The 21,965-nt window shown below is 38.5% G+C and overlaps 1 protein-coding gene across 1 annotated transcript in view; it reads left to right on the top strand.

The window, feature by feature from the left end:
- drc4 (dynein regulatory complex subunit 4) overlaps positions 1-13,440 on the top strand; it is a 47,049-nt gene extending 33,609 nt beyond the window's left edge. Inside the window, exons 6-11 of the mRNA XM_079373465.1 lie at positions 7,021-7,226; positions 9,329-9,496; positions 9,617-9,703; positions 9,976-10,185; positions 10,330-10,395; positions 11,751-13,440. Of these exons, the coding sequence (XP_079229591.1) occupies positions 7,021-7,226; positions 9,329-9,496; positions 9,617-9,703; positions 9,976-10,185; positions 10,330-10,395; positions 11,751-11,897 (884 nt within the window). The 3' untranslated portion in view covers positions 11,898-13,440. The remainder of the gene's footprint in view (positions 1-7,020; positions 7,227-9,328; positions 9,497-9,616; positions 9,704-9,975; positions 10,186-10,329; positions 10,396-11,750) is intronic.
- Positions 13,441-21,965: the final 8,525 nt, after the last annotated feature.

Below are 21,965 nucleotides of genomic sequence, written 5' to 3'. Positions count from 1 at the left end.
GAGGATGTTTTCTCTTGTCTTTGATATACCACTATCCGCTATTTAATTTGAAAAACTTTAATTATATCTATCTAGCCAAGTTTTGCATGTAAGTTTCCTTTACAGTAAATGCGAACGTTGCAAGACCGGAAGTAAGTATGCACACGCCGAAGCTCACGGGCGCCATCTTGTGCACCGAGCCCATAGAGAAATTAATATTGCTGGGGCCGGATTCACGAAAATCTTCTTAAGAAATAAGTTAAGAAATTTCTTAAGATAAATTATACGAAGTTCGTAAGAATGTTCTTAAGTGCAATTCTTGAAAAATTCTTAATGTTCTCAAATATATTCTTAAGAACATCTTAATTTTTTTCTTAAGAAGAAAATGACAGTCTAAACTCTTTATTGTCTTTTTGCACTTCCTGCAGATTACCCTAATAATCATAGTAAGCACGCGCACTTTTTTTGTCGCGATTTTGACTGGCGCTCAGCTTTACATTTTTTAATACGGCATGTTTTTGAACAGCCTGTCTCAAGCCGCAGCGATCTGTTTCATTCAGTTTTGTAGTGCTGTGCTGTGTTTTTGCTCTCATCCGAGTGAACGCTTCCGGTATGTGTATCCGCGTTACACAGTCATATGCGCTGCATACTGCCAAAGATTATGTCGTATTTATAAGCTAAAATAATAGCGTCCAGTTAAAGGTACCTATCTTACTCGTTTTTGTAGAGTTGCTACTGAGTTTTGAAGTTAGCAAAAAGTAGTGTCACACACAGGCTAATCATGACCGATCATTGTTTACATTATCAGTCATCGCTGTCGCTTCAGAAAACTCGCGCATCGCTATTAATAGTCATACTATGTATTAGGCTATATGTAGCTAACGTTGTTGTAATGCTTAAATATAACAATTATTTTGAAATAACCCAATAAATTCATTAAATAATTCTTACTGTTTTGGATTTAAGACAAGTTAGGCTGTCCTAAATTTAAGAAGTTATTTACGATGATTTTTAAGAAGATTCTTTTCAAGAATTTGAATTCTTCTTCATTTTTGTCTTAAGAACAATCTTAAGAAAAAAGATAAGAATATTCTTAAGAAGAATGTTTGGGAATACAAAATATTCTTAACTTTTTTCTTAAGTTAAAAAATAAGAAGAAAATGGCAGTTAAGAAGAAATTTCTTCTTAAGAATGTTTCGTGAATCCGGCCCCTGGTCTCCGGGTATTTATGTTTTTACGAGATAAAATTGCCGGACTACCATATTATTGTAATGAATTCCATATATTGTAATTCCGTATCATAGCAACCACAGCATCAACGGAAAAAAACGCTGCGCTTGCTCACAGCTGGCTAGAAACGGTTTGGTGCACGCGGCCTTAAAGCCTGTTCACACCAAGAACAAATATAACAATGATTGGGCCAAGCACATCAGTGGCAAAATGAGGAGCTAAGCATAGCGTGGATCATCAGACCAACTTCAGCAATGAGTAATTGAAGCCGTTTTAAGATTATTGTAGTCCAAATGGCTGAAAAAATCATTTAAAACTACTAGTGATATGATTGAATGACTTTTAACTTTTGACCAACAGGTTCCACCGTTATCAAATCAATGTGGTGTGTTTTGTGTGAGGTGACAATGGCACACACAAAGTTTGATGTCAATGTGCCAAAGCATTGCAGAGATACGGCCTCAGGTGTCAATTTGGTATCATGTCTCAAATTCGTTGTTGTGGTATGTGAAAACTGTTTTGTCTATAAACACAAAATCCATAACTTTTTGTCAGCATGGTCTGAAGATGATATGATTCGATTTTTGTGAAAATCGGACCAACGGTTTAGGAGGAGTTAGAAAAAGTAGGTTTCTAAAGAAAATCAAAATGGCGGACGGAAAGTTTGGCTGACTATGGCAACATTGGTATCACTGTTCTCCGCATGACCCAAGGAATCTATTAATTAATCTATTAACTCATTACAATAGGCAAAATCCACAGAAATTTATTAGCATGTATTTGACATCTCATTGTAACTTTTGACCACAAGGTGGCACTGTCTCAAAACTTTGAGTACTTTCAGTTCATGGTTTCCATGGTACATATAAAGTTTCGTGATAGTACACCAATGCATTCGTAAAATATAGAATTTTTTTATCATAATACCCTATATATATCAATGGAAATTTCATGTTTTGTTCAATTATAGCGCCACCAAGAGGCACAATCACACAAAAAAATTTACGTGTCCTTAGAGTGTGCCCATACATATGTGTGTCAAATTTGGTGAAAATATCTCATTTTGTTTTGGAGTTATAGACACATTTGTGTGCAAGTAGATGAAAAATGACTGACTGTTGAATTTGTTTGCATTTTTGTGCCACTTACTATCAAATTTTGGCAATTTGGCAGTTACGTGTAGCCGGGACGCTATGTTTCTGAATTTCCTACAGTGGTTTTGTGTCGATCGGAGTAACTGTTTCTATGATATTGGCAAATGCTTTTAAAGCGCTAAAATGCAACACTGCACAAACCATAAGCCAAAATCTGGCAAGTTTGGTATCGCTGGACTCGGCAAGGATTCAGGAGTCAAGTCAAGTCAAGTCACCTTTATTTATATAGCGCTTTTAACAATACAGATTGTGTCAAAGCACTTAACAGTGTCAAATTGGAGGATAGAGTGTCATTAATGTATAATAATAAGATTAAACACTCAATTTTCAGTTAAAGGCATTGCATATTGAATTCAGTGATGTCATTGTCTAGCTCAGTTTAGTTTAAATAGTATCTGTGAAATCAAACTGATGATAATGCTAGAAATCAAGTGTCCCCAACTGAGCAAGCCAGAGGCGACAGTGGCAAGGAACCAAAACTCCCTCTGTGACAGAATTGAGAAAAAAACCTTGGGAGAAACCAGGCCCAGTCAGGGCCCAGTTCTGGCCAGGATAGGAGTCTAAAAAGGTGACTCCCGTGAAAATAAGTCAACCCAGAATGACGCAGACTAATACAAAAACATTTCAGTTATGGGAACAATGGCAATATTATCTCTCTCTCTGGCAAATTGTCATTCAGAGTAACAAACCATGGTCATTTAGTGTAACAGATATATTTGTGTAAAAATTAAACGATGTGCTTATTCTGACCTGTACTTATTAAAATACAAAAAAAGAATAGCCTATGTGATCATACTTTTTTTTTTCATGACTTTCACTTCCTTACAAAATCTTTGTAAAAAGCCTAGTGGTTTGAAGGACATTAGCAAAGTATAAAGATTTAAAAATGAAAGATAATTTAAATTTGAGGGCTGCACTGTGATGCTTAAATAGTCTATAATATGTCATCAAATGATTCATGTTTTAAATATGCCTAACAAGATTTTTTTGTATATAAATATTGTTACACTGAATTACATTATAGTGTGCGTCTTCTGTCAAACATGGAAAAATATAAAGTTAAACAGGATACATTCTAATGTATGGGGGAAAAAAAACTCAATTTAAAGCTGCATTACACTTTTATTAATTTATTTATTTGATGCTTGAAACACTCTTTTCGTCTTTGACCCATATACTTACCTCTGTCCCATGACAGTTTTCAGGCATCTCTCCTCCACCCTACAACTAGGAGGTTCTATATTAATCTCTATATCTCTATATTTGTCTGTGGCTGTCTCCTCTTCATCTGTCAGTGGTTCTGGTGCTGGTCCTCCTCCCATTTTGTGAGCCTCTGTCTTATTACTGTTGGCCATGGGCGTAAATCCCGGGGGGGACGGAGGGGACATGCCCCCCCCCCCCAATCCGAGGGTTGTCCCCCCCAAACAAATTATTTTAAAAAATCGCACTCTCTATTGTGAAAAAAATATATATGTATGTATACCTAAAATAATTGTGTAAGTAGAACCCCCCCCCCCCCCCCCCCCGCAAAAAATGCATTTAGAAACAGTTGAGTCCCCCCTCCCCTTCCTCACAGTGGTTTGGCCCACTGCCTGCTTTCCAAGTTCATCTCACCTACTCCACACACGAGTCAGGTGTGTGGCTGCCGCTCAGTTAAACAGTTGAGTCCCCCCTCCCCTTCCTCACAGTGGTTTGGCCCACTGCCTGCTTTCCAAGTTCATCTCACCTACTCCACACACGAGTCAGGTGTGTGGCTGCCGCTCAGTTAATGTTGAACTCCAGTAAGTAGGGTACTTTATTCACTTTAAATAAAGCGATTCTCTTTAATGTAGTTGATGCAGACTCATTCATAAATTAGTTGCGGCAAAAATGCTGATTACCGATGTAATTTTCCATGAATCTGCTATATTACCGATTAAAATATTACTTATCTAGTTAACGTTAGCTTGTTTACAATAGCTGTTGCATAGTGCACTGCAACTTATGCGGGTTTTCCACTGACTGGTACCAGCTCGGTTCGGTTCAGTTCGGTTCTGCTCTGTTTCGGACCTACAGTTTTCCACTACAACTGGCTACAGTCGTGTTTAAATTTTATTGTATGTTGATGGCTTGACTGTAAACAACATAAACAATGCAATAAATAGTTTTGAAGAAAAATCTTCTTTGTCATTGAAGCTGAGAAAAACGTTGAAAATAACCATAATGACGCAGCCTCATGCTACAATAATAATGATAGAAGCAAAGTTTTTCACTGTGGGGACATATCTTTATAAGTACAATTTGACTGTATTATTTGTGTCCCCTTCAAACATTGCTCACGAGAAATTTTATATTTATTGTCCCCCCCTACTGTTAAATGAAATTTACGCCCATGCTGTTGGCTGAGTAGAAGCCAAGTGTTAATTTAATTTCCCTAATTAAGAAATGTAACACCATGGATTAGAGAATGTTTAGAGAACATTAGACAATGAGGAAAAAGCTGCTTCACATTGAAATCACTGAATGATATTTAATGTCAAATATTTGTAAAGTCATGTAGGCTACACGCATGAACCTTTTATACTTAAAGCTTTACATGATTGAATTATGTTTTCAAACTTTTAGCTGCTGCTATGATCTTTTTTTTTTTTTTTTTTTTTTTTGCCTGTGGGAGACCATGAAAATAAATTAATATTAGTTCAGTAACTTGCCGTTCTGCCAGTTTTCACCTCTGATATTATAACAGGGATTAAGAATTAAATTTACATGTTGACCGCAAAGAGGAATGCAGATGTAGCAATTTATAAGCTCAAAAGGGAATTGTATATAAGTAATTACATTTAATTATGATTAATTACAATTATTTATATCGGCTGACAGTAATAACTGTAGCAGAATTAAATTGCCATCAACTGATCTGTCCATCCAGCGAACATTCAGTGCAAGTTCGTATCAACTCTAAGAAAGGATATTTCCTTGGCCACAGGAAATACTTTCCTATTAATGCATTAGAGCATGTAGCGAGGGTCAAAATCGTAAAGAGACATTTAATTTGCAAGGCAGAACCAGAAACTCATGTAATTTGTGCACACAACTTTTATTAACTAAACACTAACGCAAACTAGTCTAACAAACAAACAAACATACATACAATCACTCATACATGGGAAAGGGCTAATGAGAGTTGATGGATGAAACCCTCAGGAAAACCAGAGAATGCAGTTATGGAAAAAGTAATTTAACCACCTGAGTAAAACCATCAGTGCTGTTTATAACGGGGTCTATAACTTGTACTAATAACCTCTGTTTTGTTTAGTTAAATGTACAATACTTGCAATGCATTTGGTCGTGACGAGTGTCCGGAATGCAGTCTCAGATGAAAGTCTTAAGGGTTTCAAAGTTTTGGATTCCCGATCACGTTCTTCCGGGTTGAAGAGTGATGAATTCCAAAGATGTCACTTACATGAGCATCACTTACGTGAGAGCTTTATCTGCTATAGAGGTCACACCTCTGGGAGTCAAAGGGCCTATGGTGAACTTTTGGAGGGACAGTTTACAACTCTTTGTCTCCATGCATGGTAATTTGCATATGAACAGGATTGGACGTTGATATACAAACTATTAAAGATTCTTAGAACGCTTATATGTTGCATAGGTATCGACATATAATATACACTCTCAATTAGATCATCCGAAGACGAATTGATAGAGACCAAACATGATATACATGAGGTAATATTAACTAGTGTTCTATCATAATCATGCATAAAACAGGATACAATACGCAAAAACATATACAAGAACAGTAATAATATACACAATGACCTGAAGATATGTGTTCATTCAAAGAAAGGTTTTTCTATTAATTAATTAGAGAAGAGTCCATGTCTCTTTCCTAAGGGGAAAATAAGTGAGTTCCCGCATTCCTTTTGAGCAATAAAACAAGTGTTATCGGATGGGTTGCCATGGAACCAGAGGCCTGTTCTGCCTTATTAGGGGTTAGATGCATTTCGGGGGGTAGACCCTCATAGTTGGCCTTTTGGTTAGGTGAGGGGGCATAAGAGATTATTTGTTAAATATAACAAATAGTTGTGTCTGATTGGTCCAAATGTTACACAGACCTCTCTTTGTTCGGTGCTGTTGCCATGGTGAATCGTAATTTTGAAGCTCCTTTGATCATGGCTTTTTATATTCGCGGTGCACACGCTTAACAGCATACTCAGAGTTGAATGACCTAACTCAGCTGTTTTTAAACCGAAAACAAAGAGTTTCCCATCTCAGGGTAAGTCAACTTAGAGTTCAAGTTATAACTCAGAGTTGGTTGAACCTCCTTATTGAAACGGGTCCCAGGATATTGGTATTCATGGCTGTAGCAGTTCCCAATTAAGCATTAAATGGGATAATGAAAATAATCATCTCAAGTGCACACAGGTCAACTAATGATGTGTTCTTTAGGTTATTCAAAGTAGAAATTACTTAACATTTTTCTTTTTTTGTTATTAATTTAATGGAATGCCTGGATTGTTTTTCACTTTCACATTTTGAAATAAATAATCTTAGTTAAATACTGTAACACAGGATAATGTGGCATAAAATAAAATGGGAAGGGAAGTAAAGAGTTTTAGGCAGTAACAATTTGCTTTAATGATTTAACATGGAAGTGAAAATATTGTTGCAGAAATTGAGTCCAAATATAAGAAAAGGATGCAGAAACTACGGCAGGAGGAACAACTAAGACGCAAAACCGAGATTCATGAGATCGAGGAACGAAAGAACAGTCACATCAACATGCTGATGATGAATCATGAGAAAGCTTTCAGAGACATCAGGAACTACTTCAGTGACATTGTCTACAAGAATCTGGACATTATCACTTTACTCAAGGTGAAAACAAAATCCTGCTGGATGTTAACGTGAGCGCATGCATGCATGTTTTGTCTGTAATGATTATAAATAGGGCTGTCAGTTTAACGCGTTAACTTAATTAGTTAAGAAAAAATAACTTGATTAAAATATTTTAATGCAGTTAACGCACTTGCCCCGCCCCCAGACCTATACATAATTTTATTGGTGTTTCATCACCTAGGGGCACTTTTAGCCTTGTGAAGTTGTGAAACTTGTTCAAAAGTCACATAACAGTCTCATAAGTTTAAATAATTTGTCTAGTTTTAAGGTCTGTAAGAGGACAAACTTAAATTACAAGATAAATTGTTAATATTTTAAATTTTTCCGACCTGGAGTGAACAAATGTCATTTCCACCACATCTCAATATTCAGCTGTTGTGTGTCTCCGAGCAACAGAAGGGATACGTGTGGCACTACTGGGCATGCGCACATCAACACAGTGTAATTTTTTTCAAACTACAACAATAATTACAATTTTTTTCATTATTGTAAGGGGTAAGTTTAGGGTTGTGGCTAGAAGGGATCTGAACAATGAAATTAATTTTCTACCTATTAGATTGTGTTTTATTAACGTCTACACCTACCCCAACCCTAAACCTACCCCAGTGTGACACAAATTACGCTGTGTTGATGTGCACATGCCCAGTAGTGCCACATGTATCCCTTCTAGCCTTAACCCCAACACAGTGGTGTTCAGTTTCTGAATGAATCCGCATTTTGAACGAATCAGATGAACCAATGATTCAAAGGCCAGTTCATAAAGTTAGCCGTTTACTGAATTCCTGAATGAATCAGCCGTTTGAACAAATCAAATGCATGAAAGACTCAAATTCAAATTCAAATTTTATTTGTCACATACATATACATACGTAGTACGACATGTAGTGAAATGTATTGTACGACTGTCCAACAAATTGTCCAACAAAATTAAGAAAAACCTCAAGTTTACAAAAATACAAATAGAAAAAGTACAGTAAACATATATACAGAATAAACTAGCAATAAAATAAAATAACAAATAGATATGAGAATAAAAATAGATATGAGGAATAAAAAATAGAATATGATTCTATATAGATTCTATAAAAAGTAAAGTGTATGTCAGTGATAAAGTGTCCGTGTGCTGTGCAGTAAAGTGTATAAGTGAGTAAAAGGATACTAAAGACAAAGACAAATGGTATGTAAGTCCCACTCATTTATCCTTACGTAACCTTCTACAAATTAGTGCAGATTGTACTTGAAAAATGTGCAAAGTGGAAGTGTGGGGTGATGTGCTTAGAGTGGAGAGTGGTTTAGACTCCGAATGGCCTGCGGGAAGAAGCTCCTCCTCATTCTCTGAGGAGGAGGCCACTCATAAGGACATTTACCGCCACCTGCTGGCAGTTTTAGTTTCTTATTTAGAGTATTCATAAAAAAAAAGGGGGGGGGGGGGGGCTTTAAAGAAAAAACGGGATAGTTCATCCCAAAAAAATCAAGTATGTCATCATTTACTCAAACCTGAATGACTTAGGCCACTTTCTTTTGTGGAACATTAATGAAGGTATTTTGAAGACTGTTGGCAACAAAGCTGTTTTGGTTATCAACGACATCCATTGCATGAATAATAAAAAAAAATGTTTCTCAAATTATCTTCTTGTATATCCCATAGTTTATGTTAGGCCATTGTAGGCTAAACGTTTATGTGTAATAAATTGTATGTTGAATCAAATAAAATATTTTTTTCAAATTTTTTTTTTTAGCTACTATTTGTAATGTCTAGCCTACTTAATACTTTCTCATTTAACGCAAAAATTGCTTTAAATAATCTTTTGGGGGTATTTTTTACAGCCAAATTGTAATTAATCGACACATCGTGTTATTTATTAGATTAAAAAAATTTATCGACTGACAGCCCTAATTATAAATAAAATTACAGAGTTTCTCTCATTAGGCTGTTTTTAGGAACTTTGTTCATAGTCATCATTGCATCTTCACAGTCATTATATCTATGTTTATGTATCTGGCAATCAAGCTATATTTAAGTATATGTGTGATTATTTGTCGGTTCTTACTCATTTTCTTCTCTGGTGAAATGTATACAGGAAGAATTAAAGGAGATGAAAAGGAAGGAGGAGAAGAGAAATAAAGAGATGGCTGAAGTGCTTGAGGAGAATAAGGACCTTAGAGAGTCTCCACAAAAGGCCAAAGAGGAAGTTGCAGAACTCCAGAAACGGCTCGCCAACTATGAGAAGGACAGGAGTGCTCTAGCTGTATGTTCAAGGTCTACCGTAGCAGACACTAAACTATGATAATGTTAAATGTTAACTATAACAATAGTTTTAATAAATCTTAGTAATGTATGGAATTTTTGTTCTTTGTTTTGCTGTCAGAGAACAAGAGCTCGTCTCAAAATATCTGAAAGTGAAATGAAGGAGCTTAAGTGGGTGCATGAAGTGTTGGAACAGAGATTTACTAAGGTGATGGGAGGAACAGCATCAGACCTTTATAACAAACTGAACTATTAGCCTTAATGGACTAATGACAGCTTAGTAGAATTTTTTTTTCACATTATAGTAGATAATTTTAAAAAATTTTCACACCAGCCAGATAATTTTTTATTTGTTTTATTGTATTTTTCTACAAGATTATTATATTGCTTAACAGTTATCTTTCAGATTTTTTTTATGTGTTCATATTGATCCATTAGGACTGCTGCATGTGTAAGAAATGAAGTCACTTTGTTGTGTAGGTTCAGTTGGAGCGAGACGAGCTGTACATGAAGTTCACTAAAGTCATACAGGAGGTTCAGCAGAAAAGTGGCTTTAAAAACCTGCTACTGGAGTGCAAACTGAGTGCACTCAATGACACACTGAAGAAGAAGGAAGCGCAGCTCAGTGAGGTGCTGTCTGCTTCCAACCTGGACCCCAGCACCCTAAACATGGTCACCCATAAACTAGAGGTACATTTCTGTGCGTACATAGTTACATACAAACATTTGCAGAGGACATACATAACATATGACAGAATTAGAAATATAAAAGTAAATTTTAATAAAGAAGTGTTTGTTAATGTGTCTCTACGATTGTGTTTTATTTTTGTCTAGGAAGTTTTGGAGTCCAAAAACCATACTATCAGAGACCTACAGTATGAAGTGGCACGAGTTTGCAAGGTAAGAAACGGTTCCTGTATAAGTCTCCATAAAGGGTTTAAATCAGGGGTCAGCAACCTATGACACAACATTGGCACACAGAGGGATAATCATTGGCACGCGACCAAAAGGGAAAACTGCATACCGACGTACATTTCGAGGTAATCATTCCTCATAGTCACACAGCCAGTTAGGAGCTATAAGTGTGAGAATTAACCTGCGCTAGTCTACAGATGCACGTGGCTAACCGCGCTCATCAATGTCAAAATAATTGAGATGGCCAATCAAATCAAAGTAGGTGGGGTTTACTGTTCACAGAAGCAGAGTATGAATGCCAGCGCGAAGCGTCAGTTTAACATTGAAAGAGAGCGAGGTAAGATGTAGGCTAAATGCAAAGAATTTACTATTAGTCAACTGTTTTACGATAGAAATGTTAAATGTCTGACAGCTACAGTATATCCAGTGATGTGCTCTTGAATGTTTCCATGTGTGCGCTGTTATCTGTGTGAGTGTGCGCATCAATTAAAGCAGCGAATTAATATAGAATGTGATTAAACTAAATGGTTACGTTTTAATGCACAATTTGCCTTGTCACACACATTACAGTATTCTGTAGGGTCACACTGTAAATCTGTTATTCAAATTCTCATTTAAATATTAAAATAAAGAAACCTTTAGGATTTTGAAAAGTTTAAAAAACTCAGAAAATTGCTTCAGAAATATTTAAGATTCTGCACTGTTTGCATGAAAAAAAAATCTGAACAATTTAAATATGATTATGTGATTATGTCCTGTGCGCATTTAAAGTGCTTATTGGCACAGTGGTTAACAAGAAAAATTAAAAATGGCACTTAATTTAAATCCCCTGATTTAAATCTATATTTGCACATAAATACATGAAGCACTGGTATACACAAATGTGAAGTAATCACACATACCTGTATAGTATGGAATTCTCAAACAATACATATTATACAAACCAATGTAAAAAGCAGACCACTTAGACAATGCCTTACTCATGCACACTTATAATACATTGACACATACAAAAACTAGGCACACACATATACACATAAAACATTATACACACATTCACAGTCTTAAAATCAATGTTAATGTGTAAATTGGGCTAAAACTAGAATAAATATGTTAGAATAGCATGACAGAATGCTTATGTGTCACTGTGAATGGATGTTGAAATGGAAACTTAAATCAATTTTAAAATTTTACTAAATGTTGATCATATGACACAGGCACACTACCAAATAAAATATTTATTGTTATTTGTTTAAAAATAGCATGTCAGTTTAAAAATATCATACAATATATATGGACGACACTCGTGATTAAGTGTAGCTGTCTATTTCCATCCACAGGCCCATAATGACCTCCTGAAGACTTCTGTAGCAAAGCTGCAGGCATTTGGGATCCCTGTGGAAGAACTCGGCTTTAAGCCACTCAAAAGCAGTTCTGGACCGAGTCTTGGCCAGAGCCCACCTGCCCTTGTTTATGCTTCAAATTAGCAAGAAAGGGAAAATATACTCCCTTAAAACTTGTGATACATATAACATCCACATGTACAGACACTTTATGAAATTCTAATACACTAAAGACATATTCTTTAAGGTTTGTATGTTTGTGCAATTCATTATAAGTTATGGATATGCATGAGATTCTCTGTATAAATCATTTTCAGTGTAAATGGAAGTCACTTTGTCCACTATGTCAGTTTGCGAGGGTAAAAAAAACCCTGAAAAAAAGTCGTGAAAAGGTAATAATAAAGTTTTTTTTCCAAAATACCTAATAATACCTGAGAAACCAACCACTCTTAATGACTTAAGTTAACTGCAGTTTATAAATTTGACCCTATAAAACGACTAAACCTTTTATAGTGTGTCTTAATGCTATTTTAACCACCTTAAATTGAGCAAAGAAACCCTCTTTTAGCACGAAGATAGCGAGTGATGATTCCTTATCTTAAAATTAAGGCCTTATGTATAGCTAGATTGATGCCATTGCGTGTTCCAATGCCATACAACTAGACTATTACTCCCGTGGGTTTAACCATTAGCGTAGCTGACTAATGCGTGCCCCTCGCCCGATCACGGAGCAAAATTAATCTTAGAATACTGCAGGTCAGTGTCAGATTAATGATAACTGGGAGTCTTAATATCTCGATCAAGTAATTGTTGCAACAGCTGCATAAATCCCATATGTCTGGCGAATAAATCCCAGATTGGCAGCGCGTATAAATAGTTTTATACTAAAGTTATCTGATCTTGGGCGAAGAAGCCCCACTTTCAGTTTTGAACATCATAAGCCCCATATCTGACTAGTAAATCTCAGATCGGCAGCACATATAGAGTTTTAGATTAAATCTATTTGATATTGGGTGAAGAAAATCCCCACTTTCAGGTTTTTGTTTTAAACTGCGTAAGTTTCTCCTGAACAGATAAAATCTCTTCAGGACAGCGGCTTAAGTTTTAGGTGTGTGATAAGAAGAAAAAATCTCACTACAGTATTTGGTACGTCTGTTTATTGTCGCGTATCATTGCATTCATATTAATCCATTGATGTGATGCAATTGATGGTCGATGTAATGATGTAATGCTTTGCCATTGTCTGTGAAGTGAATGTGCTGTGTAAGTTATGAATGAAGTGTGAACGACAGGTCATGACTGGCTGAGCGTGAGATTCCCATGCATGTTTACATCCGACTCACGTGCTTTGCACACACCGGCTTTTAAGCGTGTATCGGTTTTTTACTCAGACAGCAAGCAGTGTCGGCCCAGATCCGGCCCACTTCTGGCCCGCATGGATTTCACACGGGCCAGATCTGGGCTAAAACTATGTTGCTGTCTGGGTAGCAACGTCTGACCCCGAAAGGCGATAGCGAGCCCTTCCGGTTCAAACTCAAGACAGCGTACACGTCACAGACTAATGTAAACAGACCACTGCATGTAGCCTAAGCTACCGCACTAATGGCCCTACATGGATAGAAGCTGAAGCCCCTTACATCAGCTGTTAGCTTGGAGACAGTGTGAATAAAGTGTAACAGTTACCTTCCTCCCTCCACAGTTTCTTTCTGTTCCACCTTCTGTTGGGCTGTCAATTACTTTGGTCTCCCCCACATGCTTTGGTTTATTTGTGTATTTTATTTTACTGTGTTATTTTCAGCAATTATTTATTTATTTAATTTGGGCTTAATTTATTTAATTTACTCCAGTCGGTCGGAGTTTGGGCGGGAGTTTGCGCGGCTCCACCTCACGACTCTACTGCGCAGACTCTGCTCCAAATGACGTCATTTACTCACCATGGCAGCGGCCATACTGAGATGTGTTGGCTTCACTTTTCTATAGTGGAAGGAAGCGGAGACGCGTCGTCCTTTTTTTACAGTCGATGGTCTGAACCATCAGAAAATACTTGGTAAAAACGTTGATAAACCGAATAGCCTAAGTCATTAAATTACCCCCTAGGTTATCACCCATCAACAGCTTTACTCTAGTTTTTTGGGTACTCACACCAATTATCCACTCCTGCCTTATCAGCCACAATATTTAAGCCTTTAGTTTGCGTCACTAACTGATCACATCAGTTAACCACGCAACACATAGCCCAAATATTTTAGCTCACTAAATCTGTACGGAGTTGCATTGGCTTTTTGTGCTTTTCCCTCTCCACCTGTGTTCCACTTGTGTCCAGATCATCCAGCCCTGCCACCCACCTGATCAGCCAAAGGCTTGGCTAAGCGCTGCAACAGACCTCTCCTGATCTACAGCACCTGAGCGAAGCAGCTGGATGACAACCTGAACTGGCAGACAGACCATGATCAAACCAAGGCTACACCCAAGGAGAGCCAGCTAGGATCATCGGTGCTCTTGCCCACAACCACATCATCCAGTTAAAGCCGAGTTCAACCACAAGGAGGCCCGGAGGACCGGGAGCATGTACAGAACCGCCAGACCAGCTGGACCAGCAAGGAGCTACAGGAGGAATTAGAAAGTTTCAGGATGCCTCTACAAAACCCGCACAGATACTGAGCACAGAGAGCAGCTGGAACAGAAGCCAGAGAGGCTCCAACAGGCTGAAGCTCTCTTAAGTAATGGCCCAGGTGAACCGAAACAACGCCAGTGAATGTCACCTGCAAGCAGCCCGAGCTGAAATCCAAGTCCCTGCTCAGCAATGAGGCACCTTCAAACTAGGGCTATAGTACTCGAGTCCGGTCTCGGACTCGAGACGTTTTTCTGTCGTCTCGAACTTGTCTTGGACTCGTTGGTATTTTGACTCGGACTTGGTCATTGGACTCGCCAAATGTTCTAGTTGGTCTCGACCGAGTCCAGCTATATATATTTTTTTTTCTCTTTCAAAACAAAACCATTAACCTGTTAACGTTTACCAGAGCGACAGCGCACTGAAGCGTTTTTTTCCCCACTAGTTTAATGTTTATGAATGAATTTAACGTGAAAGAATATCATTAATCTTGACAAACTATATATCATTCTGAAGGTCTAAGCCTCAAGCATCGACGATAGATCGCTGTTTTCCGATGGAAAGCTTATAAGGAATGTATTTGCTACATTTGTGTAAGCAGTACACATCAAAACAGGCAGAATAAAAAAAGCAGTACGTACCATCATCATTGTAATAACGAGTCACAAACGCGTCCACTGCTAAAATCCCAATTTAGTTAGAGAGTTAAGGGTCCACAGAACAACATCCCAGCGAGCACTTTTAGTCCAACGAAACAATAACGTTGTAATAAGGATGAATATTCCTTTGTTTACGTTTCATTTCTTCGGGAGAGTTATTGTTCGCGTCCGTTATGGAATAAATTACGCTCAAAAACAACATGTAAAAAAACAACACGGTGCTGTAGTATACAGTTTTACAAACAGAATGAGACCGTCCACGGAAAAAAAAGTCTCAGAAAAGCGGAATATAGATTATTTGAATTTGGCGCTCCCTCCTGCCAGCCGTGACGCACGCTGTGACGCAGCTGTCATCTGAGCGGGGTGTAGCTTAGCGATCTGCTTTATCCATAAAAAACTGTTGTTTTTTTCTTCTACATTTTTTGTATGTGTGTGTGTGTATTGTGTGGGGAATGTGGCCGTATCTGCATGATTATAATCTGTATGGACGCACATCAGGGTGTTTATTACCGACTCTATGATGGCTATCATTGTGATTCATTGATCAGCTATTATTGATTATATGGCCCATCTGTATGATTATCATCTGAATGGAAGCACATCAGCGTGTGATTACTGACTGTATGACCATGTCTGCCAATATCACTTCATGTCTGGCAATCAGAATACTTCAGTATACATACTATATACAAAGCATTTTTTTCTATATTTTTCCTTTTTTATTACTCAAATAATTATTTTTGTATTTTTTAGTGCTCAAATAAATCTGTCTATTATTTTATAATTGAAAAACTATGCAGGAATATGTATAATGACTAAAATAGTTTGTATAATTCTTTAATCCATTTGGTGGTTATTTTTCCTCAAACGGGGGTGGGAGGACTATAAATAGTTTCAGAAAAAATATTGCAGGAATCAAATTTTTCATGGTATCTTCTTCAAATTTGAAATATGAACTCATGAGACGTGGCTTTCAATCCATTACTTTTCTGGATTGCTCCAGGACTTATTTCATGTATTTGTATATGAAATAAAAAAACATTCAGTGTGGAAAAATATTTTTCAAGGCACGTCAGTGTCTATAACTTTTTATCTTTTTGAACATTATCAACTCTGGATGATATAGTAAAGCCTAGAGTGTCTTCTTTCCAAAGATACCTAATTTGTTTGTGTAGCACACTTTGTCAGGAACTGATACCATTTTAATTTAGGTAGGTTATTTTCACCTGTGAGACCCACAATGGGGGGCGAAGGTTAACAGGTTAATCTGGCTCGCTTGTTCGGAAAATGGGTAATGTAATTGGTTTAATTTACAATCCATCTAGAACGGGCATTGCCATTGGTCGCCTGGTAAATGCACGGCTGCGTCATATGCCTGGCTCTGAGTGTGCGCGCTGCACAGAGGCATAATTAATTTTTATTTTGGCCACAGACACAATGTCGGCGAGTTGCATAATACAGTTTGGTTTTACAAAGTTTGTTGGAGTTTTCCCTCTCTTCCACCTGACTTTCCTTCGCTTTTATATAGCTTATAAATGCCCGTGCGCATTTTACTTTTACTTTCAATAACGCAAATCAGCATCAATTGCTTATCTATAACTTACAACGACAAATTTTATGCAATAAACATGGGACTTTTATTATCAAAACGAATACACCATATGCTATAAGCCTAATATAAAATAACAAACTTACAAATGTTTAAAGGTAAAAAAAAAACATTCATTTCAGTCACACTGATGGGCCATTAGAGCCGGGCCCTTTGTCTCTCTGGTGAAAATCACTTAATATTCAAGGCCATTGCCACTCCCTCGTATATAGGCTTTCGATCACAAAACATGTCTTTAAAAATTTAAATCAATATATTGTTTTCTGTAAATGAGTAAGCAGAATGATTTTCTGATAATTTTGTAAAATTAAAGTAAATATTCTAGCCTACGAGACTGATTACTCAAAAGTCTTTTTCAGAACTATTTAGTGTGGGTTTTATGGCCTTATTTCAGCTACATTATTTTCCCAAAACTTACTAACCACGCAGAATATTTTTTTTCTACAAAATGCAAACATGTACATCCATCTTGGTCACATATTATTGTAGCACAGTTTGTGCTGAATACAAAAAAAAATACATGTTGGTCAATAGTATGTTATAAGTAGCTGAAATAAGCACAAATATCAGGGCATGTCAAAACATCTCAATGGCCCAATGACCTCCGACCCCAGTGGGTTACAGTCCATTGGGCTCAAAACCATACGGCAGGTCCATGTTGGTGAAAAGAGGGCCTGTGTTCAATTGTGTTATGTACACGGGGTGTACGGTCTCATGAAGCTGATGGTCAGGTGCAGGGGAGTTGGCCGTGGGCTTTCTGGCAGGTTGTTGGTTTCTCATGCCACTCGTAGTTAAAAGGGGTCTGATATATCCTGTTTGCCCTGCTAGATCTCAGGATCCTCTCAGGTTCAATTCCTTTTATGTCCTCAGGATCTCTGTTGCTGGTCCGTGTGCTCTCCAGAGTCAGTTCTGGGTACTGTGCAGAGATAGGCAGCATTTTAACAGTCTCTATGGAGGCAGCGCTGTGTTCTCTGTAGGCCATATAGGCTGAGTTCCGCAGATGTCAGGTGGTCATTGTGCGAGGGAAGGCCATGGCACTTGGGTGGTGACTCACAATGTGATGCGGATTTCGGGAGGAGGGAAGGTTCTGGAGTTGAAGCCATCCTCCCTCGTCTGCCGTAGTCTCAGAGCTGGCTGTAGCAGGCTTCTTGTAGTTTGTCGAGTCCAAGACAAGTCCAAGACCAGGACTATCGAGTCCGAGTCAAGACCGAGTCCAAAGAGGTTCGAGTCCAAGTCAAGTCCAAGTCCAAATGAGACAGTCAAAACAGAGAAAGAAAATAAAAGCATCTTCTTCAAAACCACATACTTAACTATTGATAATTTATGTGACACGAGAGACAGCATATCTTCTATTCTAAGATAATCATTTTGCATTATTATTTGTAATGATCGAAAAGCATGTGCAGCAACACTGTAGGATCAAATTAGGCTATTTTATTTACTTTAGGTTTAGCAGTTTCACTAAAGTCACATAAGCTGAAGTGCAACTTCACATTTTCAGCATTTTTATTATAGTGTAACAATCACATTTTGGGCTACCAATGGAAAATATTACAAAGAACAAGCAGCCGGTGTCCTGTAGAGTTTAGCTCCAACTTGCCTCAAAACACCTGCCTGAAAGTTTCTAGTATGCTTAGATTAGCTGTTTCAGGTGTGTTTGATAAGGGTTGGAGCTGAATTCTGCAGGACACCAGCCCTCCAGGACCAAGTTGAGACCCCTGTCTTAAAGAAACCATAGTAAAATGCAACCCTCCTAAGCAAGGCTGTGTAGCATATAAACACCTTCAGCTCTGTGTGTCTGTGTGTGGCCGCACAGGCATTTGTTTGCGGTTTACCTTAGGCCATATAATATAGGTGCAATATATATCCCCCGGGGATAGGGGGGATATAGACAGAATTGCAGGTGTTAAGCTGAGGCCATTTTTAATAGTAGAAATAAAAATAATTTAGTTCAGTTAGAGAACAGACAATTAAAGATTGAAAAATTAAAGAAATTAAAAATTGGAAGTTTTTTTTTAATTTGTTTCTAGGCTGGACGATATGGCGAAAAAAAAAAAAAAATGATTTTCATAGAATATTTGACCAATTCTCGATTTTGTAAAATTTTAACTAGTCAACTTGAAAATATAACTACAACATGAATCAAGCAACTTTTTTTTTATTAAACCTCTAGTTAAAGAAAATTCTATTCTAATGCACCACACACATGAAGTTGTCATCATGATATAAATGTTAAACAAATCACTAAATATCTTGAACTAAATATCTTGAACTACAACTACATCTTGTACAAACTTTTCTTATGCACATTATATGCTCAGAAATAATACAAGAAAAATGCTTAAAAAATTCTCAAGTAATTCAAATTCAAAATGACTGAAGGTATAACACCTAGAGTGCTATTATTAACTATAAATGCTCTGTAAAAACAATGAACAGTTGTTTTCAGCCTGTCACCCTGATGCAAACATGAAATATCAGACATACAGTAGTAGTTCTTCACGGGTTTTGTATTTCATTACGCTGCTTTTCCATTGTTTTTTCTATGTAAACATGAACACGTTTGACTGTTGCGCTCGCGTCTCTTGCAGTGTCTCATGCATGAAACTGCTTTCTAAAAACGCGGTGCTCTAGTTATTAAAAGATGTTTAACTCCAATCTTCTTGCATTTTTTCCTATTCCACTGCCCGCGTCGCATCTTTGCCAACACAAAAGCACATTCTGTGTGAATGGCATAATTCTAGCGTTTGGTAATATTTCTATTCAAAATCGCGATTCCTCGATTTATAAAAAATTAATTTGTGGCAAAACATTCAATTCGATCAAATTAATCCATAAAATCTGAAAAATCGCCCAGCCATAGCCCCACTGTTTGCTTATTTTTACTTTATTTAAATTTTGTGTAATTTATTTATTTTATTTTACATCAAGGTGTTTGATCCTCCAGGCTTTATTCATTTTGCTCTTATTCGTTCTGTTTCTTATTCATTTGGTATAGACAGAGCAATGAGCAACAAACCTGAAATCTCAGACACACTGTCAAAATGGACAGTACAGACTCCTTATAAGTGTGAGAACTGGAATGGATGACTGCCCAAAACGCCCGCCAGCTGAACACTCACCCAGATCTCTGCTAATCAGCCACTGACCACAGAGCCAAGTAATGGCATCACCCAGCCTCTTCAGCTGATGGCTGCACATCCAGGATGATCCAACATCTTTCAGCATACCGGTCACCACACAAACCTGGTACCAGGACTCCGGAGGAACCCAATTGAAAAGGGGGGCAACCAGGAAACAGCATGTTGGAAAACAAGGTGAGACTTGGAGCTCTGATGACACTGGAGTAAACGCAACTTTTATGTCACTTTCAACTCTTTGGCAGACCCCAAGCTGAAGCTCAGAAACAGAACTGAACTCTTAAGGCACAAAGGTGTGCACTGAACATACAGTCATACATGCATACCACCTTCTCAGGGATAAAGAGCTGCCATTGACCCTTTGCTGAAATTGAGACAGCCGAAACTCTTCAACTCTTCGAACGCTTCAAAGCACTCACCGAGCACACACCAGACCTGCCTTCACCAGAAAGTGCATAAGTTTCCCTATGAGGTCCTGTTGTCAACCATTGTGACTGCCAAGGACACCTGCATTTTAACTTGAAGTAAAATAACCAATGCTCAACCTGCTACTTCCTGGCTCTTGCAGACCTTGCAACCCCCCGGGGAAGCTCTGTCAAGTGCAAGGACTTCCGGCCAGACCATACCAGACGTTTACTCTGGTGAAAATATGAGACTGCAGTACCAGCATACACAAAAGGGGAGCAGACAGCGACAGTGTGACACACAAACAGCGTGGCCAAACCCTCAACCACACACCTTGAATGGAGGAAACCTGGCCCCACTCTGAGCCACACCCCCTTTTATAAGAGACATCCTGCACCTGCCGACAACTGCCAGTGCCAAAGCAGCTTTTCACAAAAGGCAATGATGCAGAGCTAATGTCAACTACGTGGACTCACTCAAGACCACATTACATCAAACTCAAATGGCATCTGCACTCTACACCATGCCTGATTTACCCTCATCCCAAGTAGTTTCATCTGACAGCTGGATTCACCAACTACTGCCTTAGTCCTGGTCTACACCAACAACATGGCCAGAACTAAAGGGGGGTTGCCCAGTTCAGCAGAACACTGCTCCCACCGGAGCACAAACTACTCAGATGACAAAAGAGCCCTGCTCTGCACTTCATGAACCATCCAGCGATTCTCCAGTTACAATGGAACACGGAAAGTGATCACAGAGACGTGCCACCAACCTGTAATGGCCCTCAACAGCCAAAGCATCTGTACAGAGGACCAACACACCCAAAGCCACATGGTCAATGGCCTTTTAAGGATGCAATGTTGAGGCACGGCATGCCCAGGGCAGGTGTTTTGTGGGTTAACAGCAAACCTCTCCCACAGAAACACTTCAAGCTGGACTCCCAGTCATCACAGTACAAGTGACATAAAGGCCATCCTGATCACCCTTTAAATCGCATCGGCTCACAAGAGCTGCATCAGAGAATTCCTAATTTACACAGACTCAAATTATGCCAAGCTCAGCTTCACCTGCCACCTCCTTGGCTAGGAAAAAGATAAATCTGCTACAATGAACAAGAAGCCAGTCAAGCACCAACACCTGTCCCAGGCGTTCAACAACATCACAAGTAAGCATGATCTGATCATCTACTTGAAGAAGGTGTAAGGACAAACCGACCGAGTACTGACAGGGACCTCAATGATCAAAGGGATGCCTTTGCCAAAACAGGTGCATTGCCTGGTGAGCTATGGTCTTGGTCTCAACAAGACATTGGCATGGCACAGACATGACAGCCGTACCCCGCAGGAGACCAACCTTCACCTCCATGGTACCCACCTCGCAGCCCCGGCACTTACCTAATGACTATCCATGGATGGCATTGCTTAAATGCAAACCTCTGACTCCTCCATAAAGCCTATTCTTCGCCACCAGTTACAATGGAACACGGAAAGTGATCACAGAGACGTGCCACCAACCTGTAATGGCCCTCAACAGCCAAAGCATCTGTACAGAGGACCAACACACCCAAAGCCACATGGTCAATGGCCTTTTAAGGATGCAATGTTGAGGCACGGCATGCCCAGGGCAGGTGTTTTGTGGGTTAACAGCAAACCTCTCCCACAGAAACACTTCAAGCTGGACTCCCAGTCATCACAGTACAAGTGACATAAAGGCCATCCTGATCACCCTTTAAATCGCATCGGCTCACAAGAGCTGCATCAGAGAATTCCTAATTTACACAGACTC

Source organism: Barbus barbus, assembly GCF_936440315.1.
Source record: "Barbus barbus genome assembly, chromosome: 23".
In the NCBI taxonomy this organism is placed as follows: Eukaryota; Metazoa; Chordata; class Actinopteri; order Cypriniformes; family Cyprinidae; genus Barbus; species Barbus barbus.
The sequence above is the reverse complement of the archived record's forward strand: the minus strand, read 5'-3'. Positions and strand labels throughout refer to the sequence as shown.